The 19,764-nt window shown below is 42.5% G+C and overlaps 1 protein-coding gene across 1 annotated transcript in view; it reads left to right on the forward strand.

Annotated features, from left to right (window-relative positions):
• Positions 1 to 16,648, forward strand: part of DBR1 (debranching RNA lariats 1) — a 585,557-nt gene extending 568,909 nt beyond the window's left edge. Inside the window, exon 12 of the mRNA XM_044060681.1 lies at positions 15,827 to 16,648. Within this exon, the coding sequence (XP_043916616.1) occupies positions 15,827 to 16,493 (667 nt within the window). The 3' untranslated portion in view covers positions 16,494 to 16,648. The remainder of the gene's footprint in view (positions 1 to 15,826) is intronic.
• The last annotated feature ends 3,116 nt before the right edge of the window (positions 16,649 to 19,764 follow it).

The following is a 19,764-nucleotide window of genomic DNA, read 5'->3' on the forward strand; positions in this document are numbered from 1 at the left end:
TTTGGGCTTTAAAGAGGTGGAATTGCTTTGTCGTACAGAGTAGTTATTTTGTAGGGAGTATTAGTTATATAGGCATAGTCAAATGACATGTGAATGAATGGAAGATGAAGAATACCATATTTTTATGATGGGTGGGAGCAAGAGCATTCCCATTGGGACTTGAGATGTATGTGAAGAGATTTTTTGAACATGTAATGATTAGAGATGGTACGAATGGATGGTGGGAGTGAGTTCCAAAGACGAGCTAGGTTAAAGGATAGTAGGTTTTTGCCTGGGGGACGAGTTGGTTTATGTACTTCTAATAGGTTTTGATTGTTTGACCTTAAGACTCTGTCAGGTAGGTGCAACTTAAAAGCAGAAGACAGGGAGGGACAAAGAGAGGTGTTGTTAATGAGCTTATGGGCTAGGGTTAGCTGAATGTAGTTGAGCTGATGTGGTAGTTCAAGCCAATTTAGTTTTTGGAGAGAGGAACAGTGGTGGGTGGAAGACCTGTGGCTGTTGGCGAACTTGGCGATTTTGTTGTAGCAAGAGGAAAGTTGTTTTTTTAAGAGAGGACTGAAGATTAGTTAGGAGTGGCGATCCATAGAGAAGGGAGGGAATAAGAAAGGAGGTCTTTGTGAGGTATTGATTTTGACGGTAGAGCATACCTAGCTTTTGGTGGGTTTTTTTTTAATATTTAGTTGTAGATGGGAGTTGAAATTAAGCTGGTTATCAATTTGGACACCAAGTAACTTAGTTTCAGACACCAGTTCTAGAATTGAGTTGTTTTGACTAGTAATCAAGAATGTGTTTGTATCTAAGGGAGTAGTTTTAGAGGGGGTAAATACCATGAGTTTAGTTTTGGAGGCGTTGAGAGCTAGGTGGTTTATTTTCATCCAATGCTCAGTAATTGAGAAAGCTTCTTGCGTAAGCTTTTGAAGCATGGGGGTAGATGTGGCAGAGCAGATAATGGTAGAATCGTCAGCATATTGGATGATGTTTGAGAATGGGATAGATTTACGAAAATCATTTATAAATATGTTAAAGAGAAGAGGACCAAGTATGGAGCCTTGGGGAACTCCGGTGGGGGTACTAAGAAAAGAGGAAGTGGCCTTTTTCCATTTTGCAGCTTGGTATCTATTTGATAAGTAGCTGGAGAACCAGTTCACAGAGGAGGGAGAAAGGTTAAGTTTGGAAAGTTTAGTTAAGAGCAGACTGTGTGAGATAGTATCAAAGGCCTTAGAGAGGTCAAGTAGTAGGGTAGAGACAATTTGGCCAGAGTCACGTGCTTTATTTACAGTTTCAAGATAGGAGAGGAGGGCTGTCATGGTGCTATGATTTGGCCTAAAGCCATGTTGTGTAGGGGTAAGAAGGTTATTCTCTAAAAGATGTGGTAGTAGTTGAAGTTGGACACATTTTTCTAGAAGTTTAGAAATGGGGGACAGGATAGCAATGGGACGGAAGTTGTTAACATTGCAGTTATTGCTGCCTTTATGCAGAGGAATGATAAAGGCTTGTTTCCAGAGTTGGGGCACTGTACATTCCAGGATTGAGCGGTTGATGAGAATGCTTATGGGATAGGCAATTGCTTCAGCAGCTATGTTTAGGAAGTAAGAGGGGATGTTATCAGGTGCATTAGTGCCAGGCTTCAATTTTTGAAGGAGTTTCTTTATTGTAGAAGTGGGTATAGGTTTTAATGAGAATAGAGCTGAGTGGAGAGAGAGAGTATTTGATGATGGTAAGGATGATGAGGAAGTTAGAGTAGGAGAAGAGTTGGGGGATATAGAGTGAGTAGATGGGAATGAGGAAGTAGCAGAAGTGCAGGGTGGATTGTTGGCAGGAGAAGGGTGGGGGTGTATTGGATGGAAAAGAGGAAGTTAGTTTGCTAATAGATTCAATGAAGAAGGAGTTAAATTGAGTAGCCAAGTCTAAATCTGGGGCATTTGGGTCAGGGGTAGGGGTGTGTGGTTTGCTGGGTTTAAGGAGGGTAGAGATTCCTTTCCAGAATTTCTGTGGATTTGTTTTATTATTGTTTTGGAGGGTAAAGAAATAATTTTGTCTGTCAGAGATAGTAAGCTTTTTTACTTTGTTTCGAAGGGTTCTGTATTCAATGTGGGATTCAGGGGTCTTTCTTTTCTGATAAAGTGCCCAGGCTTTATCTCTAAGGCGCATGGTTGCTAATGTGTTTTTGGTTAGCCAGGGGGCAGAATTATTTTTTATTCTTTGTCCTTAAGGGGGCTTGGGAATCTAGTATTTTTAAGAATGTAGAGTTAAAGTGGGAAACTGCGTCTTCTAAGGATAATGTCCTTAGATTATTCCAGTTAATTGCTTTTAGAGAATCTAAAAAGGTTGTTGGGTTAAAATTTTTGTGGTTGCGGGTAGTAATATAATTGTGGGGGTGGTGAGAGATACAGGGAAGTCGGTGAGTGAAGATGGGCATATGATCGCTTAGAAGGTCGGGAAGAGTACCACTGTCAGAATAATAGTGGGGATGTGAAACTAGGATCCAATCTAGAATACTGCCACAGGAGTGGTTTTTAGATGGACGTGTTACATTGTTGATTAGCTGGGAAAAATTATATAGGTTGATGTTAAGGGGGTTAGTTGGAAATTGAATGGAGGCCCAGTTGATATTTACATCACCTAAGATTATGGTTTCATTACTAATGTTGTTGGAGAGCCAGGAGAGGATATCTTCTAATGTAGAGATATTGTCCCCTGGGGGGGATATAGAGGGATGCAAGACATATGTGTTTATGCTTATTGACTTGAAAGAGAGTGAGGAGTAATTCAGCATTGTTGAAGTGTGGAATAGGTTTGTCATGAGGAGTAATTAACAAGGAAGTTGAAAATAGGAGAGCTACACCACCGCCTTTAACATGTATTAAACTGACGCCTCCTTCTTCACTTAGGCCTAAATCTCCAACCATGCCAAAAAAACTGACAACCAAGCCACATGCTCAGGCCTCTATGCCTAAAAAACAAATAAGAATGGCTGAAGATCTAATAACTCTAATCAGGGGTACCCCCCACCCCCTTCTAAGAGGCCTAGGACTGAAGTTGTTTATGAATCTTCTGACCAGGATTCTGTTTTTTTCTGATTCTTCTGATGATCTGAATTTGCCCTTATCTACTTATGAGGATTCTGATGCAGAGGACTCTATTCCCTCTGCTTCCCTTCCAGAGGATTTTTCTTTTGGTGAAACCTTACATACTCTAAGGGAGCATTTCCACTGGGAAAACCAGGATATTTCTGATTCATAAATAAGGCTCAGGGATTTCGTACTCCTGCCTCATCATAGGCCTTTAGCTATCCCTCCTGTACTAGACATTGTTGATTATGCTTTTTCGGACTCTAATTTGGCCCCTGATTCCTTGCCTCCTGCTTTCAGAAAACCTGACAGATACTACAGGGTCCCTGAGTCGCACAAGTTCCTTTTTAAAAATCCTATTGTGGATCCAGAGACTATTTTTCAGGGGCCCAAGGGCATTAAGGCTTCTACTGCTATACGTTCTACTCCTAATAGAGACTCCAGGGCGCTGGATAGATGGGGTATGAAGGCTTACACTTCTGCAACCTTGGCCATTAGGGCTTTAAACTGCCATTTTCATATGTTAAAGTGTCAGCAACATGTTATTGGATTGCTTAAACAGAAAATTATGTTGATTCATGATTGTGTGGAAAATAAAGAATTACAGGATTTAATGCATTCTGCTGAACAGGTTTGAAAACATACTTTGCAATGTGGTTTTGATTCATTAGCGGCCTCTTGCAGGGCTGCTGTTATTGGGTCTGTGTTCAGAAGGCATGCTTGGCTTAAGGAGCAATCTTTACCTGATCATCTTCTTATTTCAGCTTTTCCCGGTTAGGGGTCGCCACAGCGGATTACCTGTCCACTCATGATTGGCAGTGGAGTTTTACAGTGTTGAGTTGCCAGCCCGGCGCCCAACCTTCCACAGAAGGTACAAACACGCACACACTCACACCTAGGGCCAATTTAGAGTGTCCAATCAACCTACAGCATGTCTTTGGGATGTGGGAGGAAACTGGTGCACCCGGAGGAAACCCATGCGACCACAGGGAGGACATGCAGACTCCTCACAGAAGGCACCCCAGCCGAGGATCGAACCGGAGAACGTATTGCTGTGAGGCAGCAACGCTAACCGCTGCACCACCGTGGCCGCTCAACAATCTTTACCTGATCGTGTTAAAGCTAAATTGTTGGATGTTCCCTTAAATCAGGACCGCCTGTTTGGAAACAAGGCTGAGGAAGTTCTTAAAAAGATGGAAGATAAAGCTAAATCTTTGCACACTGTTAAAGATTTCTTACAAGTTCAGCCTCCTAGATTTAGTAGGCACTTGCTCTCTAAAAATTGGTCCTTTCCAAGCCCCTTCCAGGTCTTCTCAAGCCAAACCCAGACACAGCAGGAACCCCATGTTTCAGTCTCTGGGGACACGCACGATTAAGCAGTGGGGGGGCCTCCACTTCCAAATCTGGGAGTAATAAGACTCCTCCCATGGTAAACTGTCTCAGTTACTTACTTTTAAAATTAACAAGCACTTATCAACTGACTGCTCCTTTGGGAGGAAAGATTGCTCTTCATGCAAAGAACTGGGAGCTCATTACCCAGGACAACTGTGTTTTAAATATAGTGTCCCAGGGTGGCCGGACCTACCTTCAAACCAGTGGACAGAGGCTCAAAAACAATTACTTTCTCTCTTAAGCATGGGGGCTATTCAGTTGGTACCAAAAGAGGAAAAGGGGCAAGGTTACTGCTAGAGACTTTTCCTGGTACCCAGAAAAGACAATAAATAGCGTCCTATCCAGGACCTGTCTACTCTAAACACCTTTTTGGAGATTCCAAAATTCAAGATGCTGACTCTTCATCAGTTACTTCCTATGCTAGGCAAAGACACCTGGTTGGCAACACTAGATTTAAAAGAAGCATACCTGCACATCCCAATCGGGGAATCTTGCAGAAGATACCTTCGCTTCAAAGCAGGCTACACACAGTATCAGTTCTCTGCACTGCCCTTTGGCTTATCTACTGCGCCCAGGGTATTCGCAAAGTGCCTAGCTCCAGTTATTGCATTCTGCAGGCAAAGAAATATTCAAATATACCCATACCTGGATGATTGTCTAATTCAGGCAGAAAGCCAGGACATACTTTTGAATCATCTGGCCTTTGTACAAAGGGTTCTAACCTGTCTGGGATACACCATAAACAAAAAGAAATCTCACCTGGTACAATAGGCAGCAAATTATATTCCTGGGAGCAAGCTTGAATACAACTTCCCGGATGGCTTACCGCACGCCAGAGAAACAAATTCATTTGACAACCTACTTCAAACAAGTTGCCACAAAAACCCTGCTACCTGCAAGACAAATACTACAAACCCTGGGGTTCATGACTTCCTGCATTCTTCTAATTCCATATGCAAGACTGCATATGAGGAAATTACAGTGGTATCTAAAACGCTTATGGTGTCAACATTCCCAGGATCTAGAAGCAATGATTCCTACCATACCTTGCCTATGCCTAAAGTTCCTTTTGTGGGCAGAGGCCTGCCACCAAGACAAGGAACTACCTTCCACACCACCCCCTGCTGCCCAAACCCTAACAGATGCTTCAGACTATGCGTGGGGGGCTCACCTGGCAGGGAAGTGCATTCAGGGCAAATGGAACCCAAGTCAAATGCACCTGCATATCAATCAAAAAGAAATGTTAGGTGTACAGAATGCTTTGACAGCCTTCAAGGACCACATTCTTCCAGGACAGCTAATGGTAAAGACGAACAACACCACTGTTATGTGGTACATAAGCAGGGGGGTACACATTCTTACCCCCTCTGCAGACTAGCCATGGCATTGTCGAACACAGCCTTGAGCTACCATGTGCACCTACAAGCTCAATTCCTGCCAGGAAAATTAAATACACTGGCAGACGGACTAAGCAGAAACCTCATGGACCTACACTAGTGGAAATGGCAACCAAGGATTTTCGACATGTTGACAGGCAAATGGGGGAGCCCAGATTTAGACCTGTTTGCCTCTCCCCAGAACTACTAAGTGAACAAATTTTGCACAAGGGCTCCCCACAAACAAGCCGGGAAAGTAGATTGTCCTTCAGCTGGGAAAACCTATCAGTCTATGCCTTCCCCCCTCTGCCTTTGCTCTTCAAAGTACTACTAAAAATCAAACTGGATAAACCAAGGATGATTTTGATTGCTCCAGACTGGCCACACCAACACTGGTGTACCCCCTCCTGCGCAGTGTGTCACGGTTATCCCTGTAGCACCTGTCTCAGACTCATTTGCTGTTGTCCCAGCAGGAGAACCAGATTCTGCACCCTCAGCTTCTAACACCGAACCTTGCAGCCTGGCTAATTACCTAATCTATCCTTTACCATCCCTTAGTAAACTTGTGATGGATATAATTTTAGAGGCAAGGAGGCCTAATACTAGAAAATCTTATGCTGAAAAATGGAAAAGATTCTGTGCCTGGAACCAATCTCAAGGGATGAGTACAGCAGCGCCAAATTTACCTCAGATTTACAATACTTAACTGAGGTGCTTCACAAGGGCCTGTCTTTTTCCTCCATTAAAGTCCATGCCTCAGCCATTTCAGCTCATTATAACACAGAACCTCCCTTCTTCTCTCATCCACTGCTCAAGCAGTTCCTCAGAGGGACCAAAATTTTGAGACCACCCAGGAGAGCTCCACCCCCTGCCTGGGACCTTAACTTTGTTTTGGAGAAACTCACTCTACCTCCTTTTGAGCCAGCTGCTACTGCGGACTTAAATTTCTTTCTTGGAAAACCGCTTTCCTTTTAGCAATCACTTCAGCTAGAAGGGTATCTGAATTACAGGCCCTTATGGCAGTGGAACCTTTCATCATCTTTCATGCAGACAGGGTGTCCCTCAGAACCAATCCATCTTTCATGCCCAAGGTGGTATCCAGTGTGGCTCATTCATTTGCCAACCTTCTTTCCCAATCCACAGAACAAAGGGGAATGGATACTGCATTCCTTAGATGTGCACAGACAACTTAGATTCTACGTGGACAGGACTAAACCTCAAAGGAAATCTGAACAACTGCTGGTGGCATTTGCTGCAGGGGCAGAGGGGAAGGCTATTTCAAAGCAAACCATTTCTAAATGGATAGGCCATTGCATTCATTTCTGCTATAAGCACCATGGAAAACCTATCCCCCAGGGGATCAGACCTCACTCCACCAGGGCTGCATCTACCTCTGCAGCCTTTCTCAGAGGCGTCCCTACCCAGGGACATCGTAGAAGCTGCTTCCTGGAGTTCTGTGCATACTTTCACCAAGCATTATCATTTGCCAGTTTTCTCTAAATCCAGAGCTGGCTTTGCCACTGCAGTCTTGCAGGACCTTATAGCTGGTCCTAATGCTATTTAAATTCCTCCTCCCAACCATAGCTTTGGGAATCTACCCAAATGTAATGACTGCAACAGTGAAACATGAAGAACATAGTACAGTTGTGTACACTTAGTATAAATGTAGATGTTCGAGTGTATTCACTGTTGCAGTCCTGGTTACCCTCCCTCCAGCCCCCTAACTTCTTTTGATTATACCTCTACTTTCCTTTACTATGCTTAAAAGCTTTTTGGTGTATTTGCTTTATTGTTGGATATATATCATTGTACTATTATATTTAATTGCTTCCCATCAGGGGGCACTTGACATCTGGGGCAAGAAAAACTGATATAATGGCGTCAGCTGCATGTTTTATACCCCTGATGGCCTGACGTCAATGAAGAAGGGATAGCAACCGATGCAGGACCCAAGACTTTGTTAATCAGGCCAGCTGAGGGCTACCTGCAAGCAGATAACCCAAATGTAATGACTGTAACAGTGAATACACTCAAACATCTACATTTATTGTAAGTGTACACAACTGTACTTTAACTGGAAGTATACAAAAAAGCACAGTAGAATTCAATGAGTTTAACAGCAGCTTCTCTTCCAAATTAAATTAATCAACCAGTGCAGGCCTTTCATTTAGGGATTCCCTATCCCTTTTTCTTTGTTTCTACTCTATCAATCACTGATAAGGAAAGCAGTCACTAGCCTGCACTCCAAATGTATTTTGGCCTATTCCTGTTCTATTACATTTCCCTCACTAATAATGTTTTCCCAATCCTTGGCCGCTTTTCCAGCTTCCTGCAGTAAATTGAAGTCCCCCTCTTGCCTATTTTCTGTACCTTTAATTGCAATCATCCGTATTGCAATAATCTCATTTCTCCTTTCCCATGTTGGCAGGGATGATCTTTGTTCATCTGGTGCCCCAGGCAAAAGGTCTCCACAGCGCCCCCCCAACACCACCGAGTGCCCCCATCCTGGTCTACCTACACCATCCATATTACTGGAAAAGTGCCGCTGCTAAAGCGACACCCTAGGCAGCCACCTAGTTGGCCTATGCCTAAGGCCAGCTATGCATGTTGGTTCTTAGTTCTTAGAAAACTTTGTTCTGCTTTAATGTTCTGGCTGACTGTTACTCACCTTAAGGATGTGCATCCCAAGTCATCCCATTATTTCCTTATACTCATCCCTTTCCACTTTGATTTGTAGCTTTCTGCTAGTGTTATATGTAAGAGCCTTAACTGTGTAGCTGTAAAATGTCCCTTCAAATGAGGTAATCCTAAACTTCCTTCTATTGGGAGGATTAACTTGACTCTTGCCATTTTCCAAATAAAATCCTTCAACTTTTTATTAATTACTGTACGCATCTTCTGTGGTCAATAAAAGTATGCCAGCCAGTGTATAGAATAAAGGGTCTAAAAACATTTTACTGCGTGTATCTTGCTATCCATATCTATAACAAGAGCTTCCAATTTCTCAGTTTTGGTATTATCTTTTGTTTAGTCACTTCCCATATATCCTTAGCTACCATAACAGAATCATTTTTATTCCGTACTATTCCGTACTCATACATCATTTTTGTCATGTCCCAATAAATATGGGTTATTGCTGAACCAAGTCATATGTTGATTCAGAGTTTATAGCTGCAGCTTTTATGGTATCTTCATTAATTTTACATATTGAGAAGAAAAACTGAACACACTCAATGTTTCACAACACTGAGATGTCCCTTTCTTGTTCCATAAGGTACAAAATATCATCTGTAAATAAAGCCAACTTTTCTGACACAATACTAATAATCTTGAATTTCTGAGTCCCTTATTTTCTTTGCCAGTGGTTCTGTGTAACACAAATAACAAAGAGAAAAGAGGACACCCTTGCCTTGTTCCTCTCTTCAGACACAGCTTATCAGAGGAGCCCTCTCACTTTGATTTATCATTCTAATTAACCTTATTTTATCAGGAAATGTAAATGCTTCCTTTACCCTTGCAAGTTCCCAACTTATTTTGTCAAATTCTTTATCTGCATCAAGACCCACCAATAATAGCAGCTTTTTTTTTTTGCATTTTGCTTCTTTCTAGATTATCATTGTTCTGTTAATGTTGTTGAATGTTTGCCCCCCCCCCCAAAAAAAAAAAAAAAACACATTTGTCCATATCTATCAATTTTGGCATTACCTTTTGCCTTTCTTTTAGCCATTATAGGTTTAAAATTGAAGTGGGCCTATATGAAGCTGGATCAGAGAGGTCTTTACCATCTTGGGGTACTACAGCCACCTCTCCTTTTTTTCCAGGATGTTGATGTCCTTCAAGAATGCAACTGCAGTCCTTACATATGGGTTGTCCTGCCTCAGGCAGCCCTTCGGTCGGCCAGATTCCAAAGTCTAGGTCCGGCGTCGGCTGATGTCGCCTCTTCCCCGACGTCAGAGCGGCTGGGGTATAAAAGCATCAGCCGGCGCCATCTTCTTCAGTCTTTCTTGCCGCGCGGTGCCCGAAGCAGAAGCAGTTCGCAAGTGCCGGTCGGCCAGCTCCTGTGTTTTCAGATCCGAAGTCATCAAAAAGCTAAGTACCCCGTTGGGGGACCTTTTCTTGCCTCAGCCGATGTCCGATAAAACTGCAAAAGTTAATAATTGCTTGTCTTGTGGTAAACAAATACCTCATAAGGACTTCCATTCTTACTGCCTTCCCTGCCTCGGCCCAGACCACGACGTCTCGGCCTGTGCTGCATGTGCTTGCTTTAATAAGCGCACACTTAGGTGCCGGGCAGAATTTGCTGAAGACTTTTTTGGGGAAAATTACTCCTATATCATGCCGTCGGAACAACCGACAGCACATATTTCCAAAAAACGGAAGGACCGGGACCGACATTCGTGGCCCGCGACTTCCACCAACACCACGCTAAAGCCTACCGCGAGTGCATTGGTCTCTTCGGAGGCGGTAATTCTACTGCTCCAGGCCGACGACACCGCTTTACCGCACACTTCGGTCCCGGAGGCTATCCCGGTGCCGGTTGTTGATTTTCCTCCTGAAACCGAAGCCCAAGATTTGCCTGACACCATACCAGTGGACAAAGTTACTCCAGCACGTGGGGCAGCTAGGCCTCCTGTGTATATGTCTATCAAGGCCTACACATGTGCTAAGTCTGCCAGCCAGGCTAAGTCGCACCCTCCTAAATCTTTTTCACAGGGTCCCACTTCTGATAAACAGATCATGACTTTAGCTGCAGATCTAATTTCTTTAATTAGGGGCTCTCAGGCTCATCCAGACAGAGGTTCTCAGCCGCCTTCAAGCAAAAGGCCTAGGGTTGAGCAGGCAGATACCCTTTCCTCCGATGAAGCCTCTGGTGAGTCAGGCCTTTCATACTCCCAGGAAGAATCCTTCCTGGCCTATGAGGATTCTGATGCTGATGAATCCATTCCCTCTGCCTCTCCTCCTGAGGATATTTCTTTCGGGGAAATTCTCCATTCCATGAGAGAGCATTTTCAGTGGCAGGGCCAGGATTTCTCCGACTCCAGGAAAAGGCTCGGACCTTCCTTAAGTTACCCCAGCACAGGCCTTTAGCTATACCCCCAGTGTTAGATGTATTGGATGATGTGTTTCTCTCCCTCCTGCTCCTGTCAAGCCAGACAGATATTACAGGGTTCCTGAAACTCATAAACATCTCTTTAAGGCCCACTCTGTTCTAGAAACTATTTCTCAGGGGCCCAAAGGAGTGGCCACTTCCACAGCCAAAAATCCTTTGCCCGCAGACAGGGAATCTAGGTCCCTGGAGTGGTGGGGTAAAAAAGTTTATACCTCATCCACCCTTGCCATGAGGGCACTTAACTGCCTTTTTCATATGTTTCAGTATCAGGATTTCTTGATGGATGATTTGCAGAAAAAGTTAACCTCTCCTGAGCCTTTAGATAGAAAGGCCTTGCAGGATTTGGTTCATAACTCAGCAGGTTAGCAATCATTTTCTTCAGTGTGGTTATGATGCATTGGAAGCTTCATGTAGGGCAGCTATGACAGGGGCCGTCATACGTAGACATGCTTGGTTGAAAGAACAGACATTACCAGATCATGTTAAAGTAAAGCTTCTAGATGCACCTCTGGAAAAAGACAAGCTATTTGGTGCTAATGCACAGGGTGTGTTGAAATCAATTGAGGAGAAGGCTAAATCAGTACAAACAGTCAATGATTTCCTCCAGGTTCAGCCACCAAGGTTCAGTAGGAATTGGCCTTCGAAGAATTGGTCCTTTCCAGACACTGACAAGTTCCAAAGGGGAAAAAACAGGCGTGTGCTCGAGGTAGAGGGCAATACCGAGGCTCCTACAGGGGCCACCAATGGCAACCAACTAATCAGAGAAGTGGCGCAGGAACTTCTACTGCTCCGCAGGGACAATCGCAATGACTTGACTTTAACACCGCCGACCAAGGCTCAGAGAGAAGCACCTTTAGGTGGAAAATTATCTATATTTTCAAAAAATTGGCACGTTTTTACAAAGGACAAATGGATTTTGGACATAATAGACAAGGGTTACAGGTTCCACTTCCATACCTTACCAACAAGGCAAGGCATGCCAAACCTGCCACAAAATCAAAGGGCAGAGGCACTCATACAAGTTTCAAAGCTACTACAGATCAAAGCAATAGAAAATGTTCCTCCTCAGGAACAAGGCCAGGGATTCTACTCAAGACTGTTCCTTGTTCCAAGAAAAGAAAAACAATGGAGGCCTATACTGGACTTGTCCGCTCTAAACACTTTTCTCATTGTGCCAAAATTCAAAATGCTGACATTACAGCAACTTCTTCCCATGCTGGGCAAGGGGTCTTGGCTGGTTACTCTGGACCTCAAGGAGGCATACCTGCATGTCCCAATCAGACACAGCTGCAGAAGATACCTCAGATTTCTTGCAGGGTCAGAGCATTATCAATTCTCAGCATTGCCTTTTGGCTTATCTACTGCGCCCAGAGTATTCACAAAATGCCTGCCATCAGTAATTGCACATTGCAGGCTTCAGGGGATACAAATATATCCTTACCTGGACGACTGCCTTATACAAGCGGACAGCAAGCGAGCCTTGATAAGACACTTGGACTATGTCATTCACTTACTACAGGCTTTGGGATACACAGTCAACATTCAAAAATCAAGACTACTGCCATCCCAACAAATAATTTTTCTAGGAGCCAAACTGGACACAAACTCACAAATGGCTTTCCTCACAGAAGAAAAACAAGAACAATTACCAGATTACTTCAAAAGCCTAGCAAAGCACACCCAGATGACTTCAAGGAAAGTCCTGCAGGCCCTGGGTTTCATGGCATCTTGCATTCTTCTGATTCCACTGGCAAGACTACAAATGAGAAAACTACAATGGTACCTAAAAAGTTTATGGTCTCAGCACAGCCACAACTTGGAAGCAATTATTCCACTCATTCCATGTCTACAAAAGGAATTTTTGTGGTGGGCACAAGCAAGCCAGCTAAACAAAGGCATGTCTTTCAACAAACCTCAAGCAAGCCAAACCATTACATCAGACACCTCAGATCATGGATGGGGGGCGCACATGGAGGGCAGATGCATTCAAGAGCAATGGACACCACGAGAATTGCATCTGCACATCAATCAAAAAGAGATGTTGGCAGTGATTCATGCAATCGAGGCCTTTGGAAAATTTCTTCAGCAAGGCCAACTGCTAATAAAGACAGCACCACTGTTATGTGGTACATAAACAAGCAAGGAGGTACCCATTCTTACCCCCTCTGCAGACTAACAATGACTCTTTGGGAAAAGTCCCTGAAACTGAACATACAGTTGCAATCCCAGTTTGTCCCAGGCAAGGACAATGTTCTGGCGGACAGTCTAAGCAGAAACATTATGGACCCGCACGAATGGATGTTGCATCCAGACATTTTTTCACAAATAACTCATGCTTGGGGAAGGCCGGACATAGATCTATTTGCCTCACACCTCAATCATCATCTGAAGAAGTTCTGCTCAAGGACACACCATCCTCAAGCCTGGAGAATGGATGCTCTCTCCTTCAGCTGGAATTCTCTAACAATCTATGCATTTCCACCTCTACCATTAATGACCAAGGTATTACTGAAGATCAAAGCAGAACAACCGAAAGGCATTCTGATAGCTCCAGACTGGCCAAGACAGCACTGGTATCCATTACTAAGGAGCATAACTCGCACCAAGCCATGGCACCTGCCTCAATGGCCTCTGCTTATAACTCAGCACAATTACAGGACTGTTCATCCCAACCTGCAAACATTGCAACTGACAGCTTGGAGAGTTCCATGACTTCTCCCCATATCTCTCTCTCCAAAGGTGATCCACCTGTGTTTTCACATCCTTTGCTAAGACCGTTTCTAAGAGGGATAAAGAATATTAAACCTCCAAGAAAACCACCAGTGCCTGCATGGGACCTCAACTTCGTCTTGGAAAAATTAACTCTTCCTCCTTTTGAGCCAGCAGCATCTTCAGAGTTGCAATTTCTCTCCTGGAAAACAGTTTTCCTGTTGGCAATTACTTCAGCAAGAAGAGTTTCGGAAATACAGGCCCTCCTGGCAGTGCCTCCATTTCTCATTTTCCATCAGGACAGAGTCTCTTTAAGAACCAATCCTGCATTCATGCCAAAAGTGATATCCAGGGTTTCTCTAAATCAAGCAATTCACCTGCCTACTTTCTTTCCCAATCCTCAAAATAAAGGAGAAAAGCTGCTGCACACTTTGGACATACATAGGCAATTGCGCTACTACTTGGACAGAACAAAGGCCAACAGAAAGTCTGACCAGTTATTTGTAGCTTACGCTGCTGGAGTACAAGGAAAGGCAATTTCCAAACAAACAATTTCAAAATGGATTGGAAACTGCATCAGATTCTGCTACTCTTTCCATGGAAAAGGTGTGCCAGCCAATATCAGGCCACACTCCACCAGAGCGACAGCCACCTCCACAGCTTTTCTAAGAGGGGTGGCTACAAAGGACATTCTAGAAGCTGCTACATGGAGCTCCGTGCATACATTTTCCAAACATTACAACCTGCCTTTATATTCCAGATCCCGAGCAGGCTTTGCTTCTGCAGTCCTGCAGGGCATTTCAGCTACACCATCCTTATCTTAGATCCTACCACCCCCAGCTTGGCTATGGTATTCAACCCATATGTAAGGACTGCAGTTGCATTCTTGAAGGACATAGTACAGTTTTGTACCTACCATAAATGTAGATGTCCGATAGATATGCAACTGCAGTCAGGTTTTCCCTCCCTCCTACCCCTCTGTAATTCTCTTTTTTAGGGTCCACTCCCCCCTTTTTCATATTAGCTGGGGATATCTGTTATGGTGTATCTGTTTATTACTGTTTTGCATGTCTGGAATTTTTATCCGTTCACTAAATTTAGCCTTCCTTGGAGGGCACCTGGCATCTGGGGCAAGAAACACTGAAAGAGATGGCGCCGGCTGATGCTTTTATACCCCAGCCGCTCTGACGTCAGGGAAGAGGCGACATCAGCCGGCGCCAGACCCAGACTTTGGAATCCGGCCGACCGAAGGGCTGCCTGAGGCAGGACAACCCATATGTAAGGACTGCAGTTGCATATCTATTCGACATCTACATTTATGGTAGGTACAAAACTGTACTGTGTCTCCCCTCCTTTTAAAGTGCTCTTAAATAAAACCTTCCAGATCTTTATCACTTTCTCCCCTCCTAGCTTCCAAACTTCCACTGAAACACTTTCTATTCCTGGAGACTTTCCTGCAGATTGGCAATACATCACCATTTTTATCTCTTCTTCTCCAGACTCAGCTGTTAGTCATTGAGCCTCATCTACCATTAACCTTGGCATATTTAAATATTGCATAAATATTTCTTTGTGCTTTTTTTTATTTCTCCAGTTCTCTTCTTTATACAAGTTTTCATAAAATTTCCAAAATATCTGTAATACCACTACAGTATCTCTTTTTTTTTTCCATTTAGGCTGCCCAAGTTTGGCAACAACCTTTTGTACTTTCTGTTGCCTAAGTCATTGTGCTAAATGTTTTGTGCTTTGGAGTTGGCAAAAAATAAGTTGCTTAACAGTAGTCTTTCTAAATTCATACGTATTATCCAGGTACTCCCTTATTTTCTCTTTCTTTCGCTCTGCAGTTGCACCTGTTTTTTGATAGTCCTTGCAGCTTGATATTAGAATGCAGTTGTGAAACACTCAGAACTACAATAAGTATTTGTGGTTTGCATAACTATGCATCTATACTACATATTTTTAACATGAACAAATATTAAATAATTCATCAAACATGTTTGTAAAGAAATTGTAAGTTAATATGCTTTTTGTGAAGACTAATCATGAGAGATATATTTTTCTCTAGCAGTGCCTTCAGAAAATTTGTTATTTTGAATGTGTTTTAGGTTATATACAGTCTCAAACCCTTATTTGCAAATATATTTAAACCTTTGCTTTTATTCTTGCAGGTGGGATTATAGCGCAAATGAGGAAGCAATAAAAGAAGTCATAAAGACCCTGGGCCATGATCTTTCCATTCCCCAGAACTTTTGCCTCACTGCTCCATGCTATGACCCTAATAACCCCCAGAATTCCAGAGAACCAGTACACACAATCAATCCTCAGACAACTGAGTTTTGTGCTTTGTTGGACTTAACAGACTTGAATGCCAAAGTCAAACAGTTGGAGGAGGAGAAGGGATATGAAGACCTTGAGAGTAGTGAAGAAGATAGCATGGGATCAGGAGAGGAGCGCAGTGACTATGACACATCAGGATTGTCTGTTTCTTTGAATCCAGATGAAATAACTCTTGATGATGAAGAGGAGGAGGAAGATGATACAAGAGAAGATGTCACTGAGGATACAAGTAATTACTCAACTGAACAGTCCAGTAACAGTTCGTTTGACTTCTCTGATCTAAGGGCTCCTCCTGCATCCATGGTTATTTCATCTGATGATACGAGTTCCTCTAACAATGAATGTGGAAGATCCGTTGAAAGTAGTTTTACTGAGGAGGAAGGAAGGAGTCCAGATGAGAAATCTCTAAAACGTTTAAGTAATGAAAAAAGACCAAGCTTGAAAATTAAGAGAAGAAACCAGGATATATATGCCTCTCGTGATGAGGATGAAGATTAAAGATGGGCAGATATAGAATTTTCTAGTTTTTTAATTGTATAATTTGTTTATGTGTATAATTTATCAAAGTTTTGCTCTGGCTATTGGGGCAAGTTTGTTTTTTTAAATATTTTTATTTGTAAACTATATGTAATAAAATACTACATTTTACTTCATTTTTTTAACATTTGGCAAGAGTTTGTTTTTACATGCATGTGGGTGAGCAGTGGGAGTTCTTAAATGCAGTTATTAATTCCACGCCAGTTTGAAGCAGGTATATTTCATGACCGGGCTGGTAGGTGAGATTAACAGGCTGAATTGTTGACTTGCTGTAATTTAAAGGGAGATGTATTTAAAATCATACAGTATGTAAGCATGTAATTCATGCACAGTTGCATAGGTGGATTTTTATAGAAATCGAAGAACACCATGTTTCTTTGGATAATGTTAGGTGTGGCATTTATTAATCTGTTACCATTTTTTGAGACACTATAGATGTGAGAATGTTAGACATTCAGAGGATTGTTGAAGAATGGACTTTGTTTATGGGGTTTCCTGGCTCTCCGCTGCTGACATCTACCCTTGTTTCCTCATTAACCTGTTAATTATCCTTCTGTGGGGCCAGAGAAGATGTATTATATCCCTCTCAGCAGGTGGGCCCTCCCTCTTCAGGACAAGAATATTTTATGGCTTCTTCCTCGGTGATTTTCTGCTTCCCTACTTTCCTAAGGATGAGAGTTGGAAGGTGGGCATCATGTATGTGTCCAGGGGCTGGGATTTTTAGGTATGCAAGGGAAGAGATTCCCTAAATGGGTAGTGCATGCAATGTCAGTGTCACAGGTATTACCATTCTTGAATCTAGTCTGCAGTTGCTCCCCCCATCCATTGACAAACCTGTCTTACTTGTCAGGGAAGTCGTGCCTCAGCCTCCACCAAGGCATGCCCCAGATTGCCCTGGTGCAGACACATCCCCAGACTGTCTCTTTGCCCAAGGATGGGCAAGCTGACCTAAGCAACTGTCCCATCCCCACCCTGGTTTCTCTTGCATCCAAGCTGTTAATCGAACTCTAAGTCAAGACTCCATCCCTCTCTGCCATGGAACTGAGCATATTAGACTATATGTTATGCAGTATCTAGATTTCAAAAAAAAAAAAAAAAACTTGTGTTCCCGAAAAACGGTATAAATATTTTAGGAATGGTATTGCACTTGTGCATCTAAGCTGCTTATTTTATCTTAACTTGAGGTTGCAAGATGCAACTAAACAAGCAGGTGTATGCAGAGTGAGATGTTAATGTCTGAAATTTGCTCCATACTGCCACAAGACCAACTTTGTACCCAAGTTATCTGCTTTGTAAGCCATCACACTTGATTTAAATCAAAGCAGCATGTAATGTGCCAAAAGTGCCTTAATGTTTGACCCCAATGAGCGCACTTATAGCAGCCATCGTGGCCTGACTGCAGAGTTTATTGCCTGTATCACAGTATGGTAGTGCAAACAACTTCCAGAAGGCTAGCTCTCTGTTACAAGGCATATTACAAACCCAGAAAAGTGTTAATGTAATTTGTCTTGAACCATTGAGCTGTGAAATTTATTAATGTAAACAATAAGTGCCCCATGAAAATAAGGCTCTGTTTTGCTGACATTTCAGTTAATTGTCTTGCTGTGTATGTGCTTGATGTATGCGCTACCCTGTTCTGTAGGACTAAGTATGCAGTCCTGCATCCACACTGTTCAGTAGGTGGGAGTCTTATGATGGTTAAATAGCCTTACATGTGTTCATGATTGACAGCAACACTTTCCATTTTTAATGTTTTTTTTTAAACTGTAAGTAGAACATGGCTTTCCTTAATTTCGGTCTTTACACTGTTGCCTTTCTCCATTTTGAAGTTGACATGGGAGTCAGTAAAAGAAAAGCACAAATGAGTACTGCACTACTTTAAAGCAGTCAGAGCACAGCTGTGCAGAAGGATATCTAAGGGTACTGCCAGATATCTTTATGCATGTTTCTTTGCAGAAGTCAGTTACTCTATTTTTTCTTTATTTTGCTGCTTAGTTCTTACTACCAGTTTAATTTAAGCAGCTCTCAGACACAAGTGGAAAGAATATACAGCAAAGGCTTAGAAGGATTAAATCTTATGGAGAGTGGGAACTTGTAAGATGGCTGCACACTGATTAGAAGGTTGAGTTCATAAAATGTGAAAGCTGCAGTTATGAAAAAAAGTCAGTAAAAGCTATCAGTTTGGGTAAATTTCAATTACTAACTAGTAATTACATTGATTGGATGCCAACAAAGAAGAAATTTGGAGAAGTCAATGAATTCAACCAGAAAAGGAGGAGAAAAATCTCTAGCTGGGAGGAATCTTGCAACTGTTCTGGGAAAAAAGCCATTTCATGTTTTCTCTTTAGTACCAGGAGCTGGCTTCCTGCAACTTGGAGCAAAATATAAATGCACTCAGATATTCAAAATAAGTGAAATACTGATGGAATATATTGGAATATATGCAGTAAAGTAACAAAAGGTTAAAATGAAGAAAAGTCTGACTGAGCATAAGGCTTCCCAAGGAGAGCTGTTTCAAAAACAGTTAGACAGAGCACACAGAGAAAAACCTTAGATTTTCTGCTGTACCAGAAAAATGGAATGAAAAGACTGTTAACTGAGAGGGCACATTATATGTATACTCCAAACCTGGCCAAGAGAAGGCTGCCTAGATCTATATGAGTAAACATGAAGTCATACAGCCAGGAAGAGTTCCTCCTAACTAAATGTTTCCAGAAAGGAAAACTATTAAAAACTGGGGACAGCAAAGTGCTTGTGGAGAATTAAGTTTATCCCAGTAATCAGGGAATGTCGAGAGGAAGCAGATGTGAGAATCCAGTTGACTTCGTAACTGTTTTTCTTTTAAGGATTAAATGCATTTTTTGGATGCAAAAACAGGATAAACAAGAGAAAAAAAAAGGTTGGCCAACAACGAGTGAGCCAGCAAGCAGAAGTGAACTCTACTTCTCATTCTTCTGACCATACCAAAGCCCGTACAAAGACTTTGCCGAAGAAAATGCTTATTTTGATTGAAAGGAAAATGTTTGAGCTATAGAAAAAAAAAACAGGAGCTGCCTTGAAGAATCAGAAGTAATGTATTTGAACCTGGGAGTGGTGTTGAAAGATGGGGATGGTCAGGAAGATGACTAGCAGTACTGTGAAATTAGAGAATAAATGGGAGACTGTAGCATTAGTCCCATTAGACATGAAATGTGGCTTTCCAAGATGTGGCAGAGAAATGGGTGAACTGTAA

The sequence above is a fragment of the Protopterus annectens genome, chromosome 2.part0 (assembly GCF_019279795.1).
Source record: "Protopterus annectens isolate FY-2018-M chromosome 2.part0, PAN1.0, whole genome shotgun sequence".
NCBI lineage: Eukaryota > Metazoa > Chordata > Ceratodontiformes > Protopteridae > Protopterus > Protopterus annectens.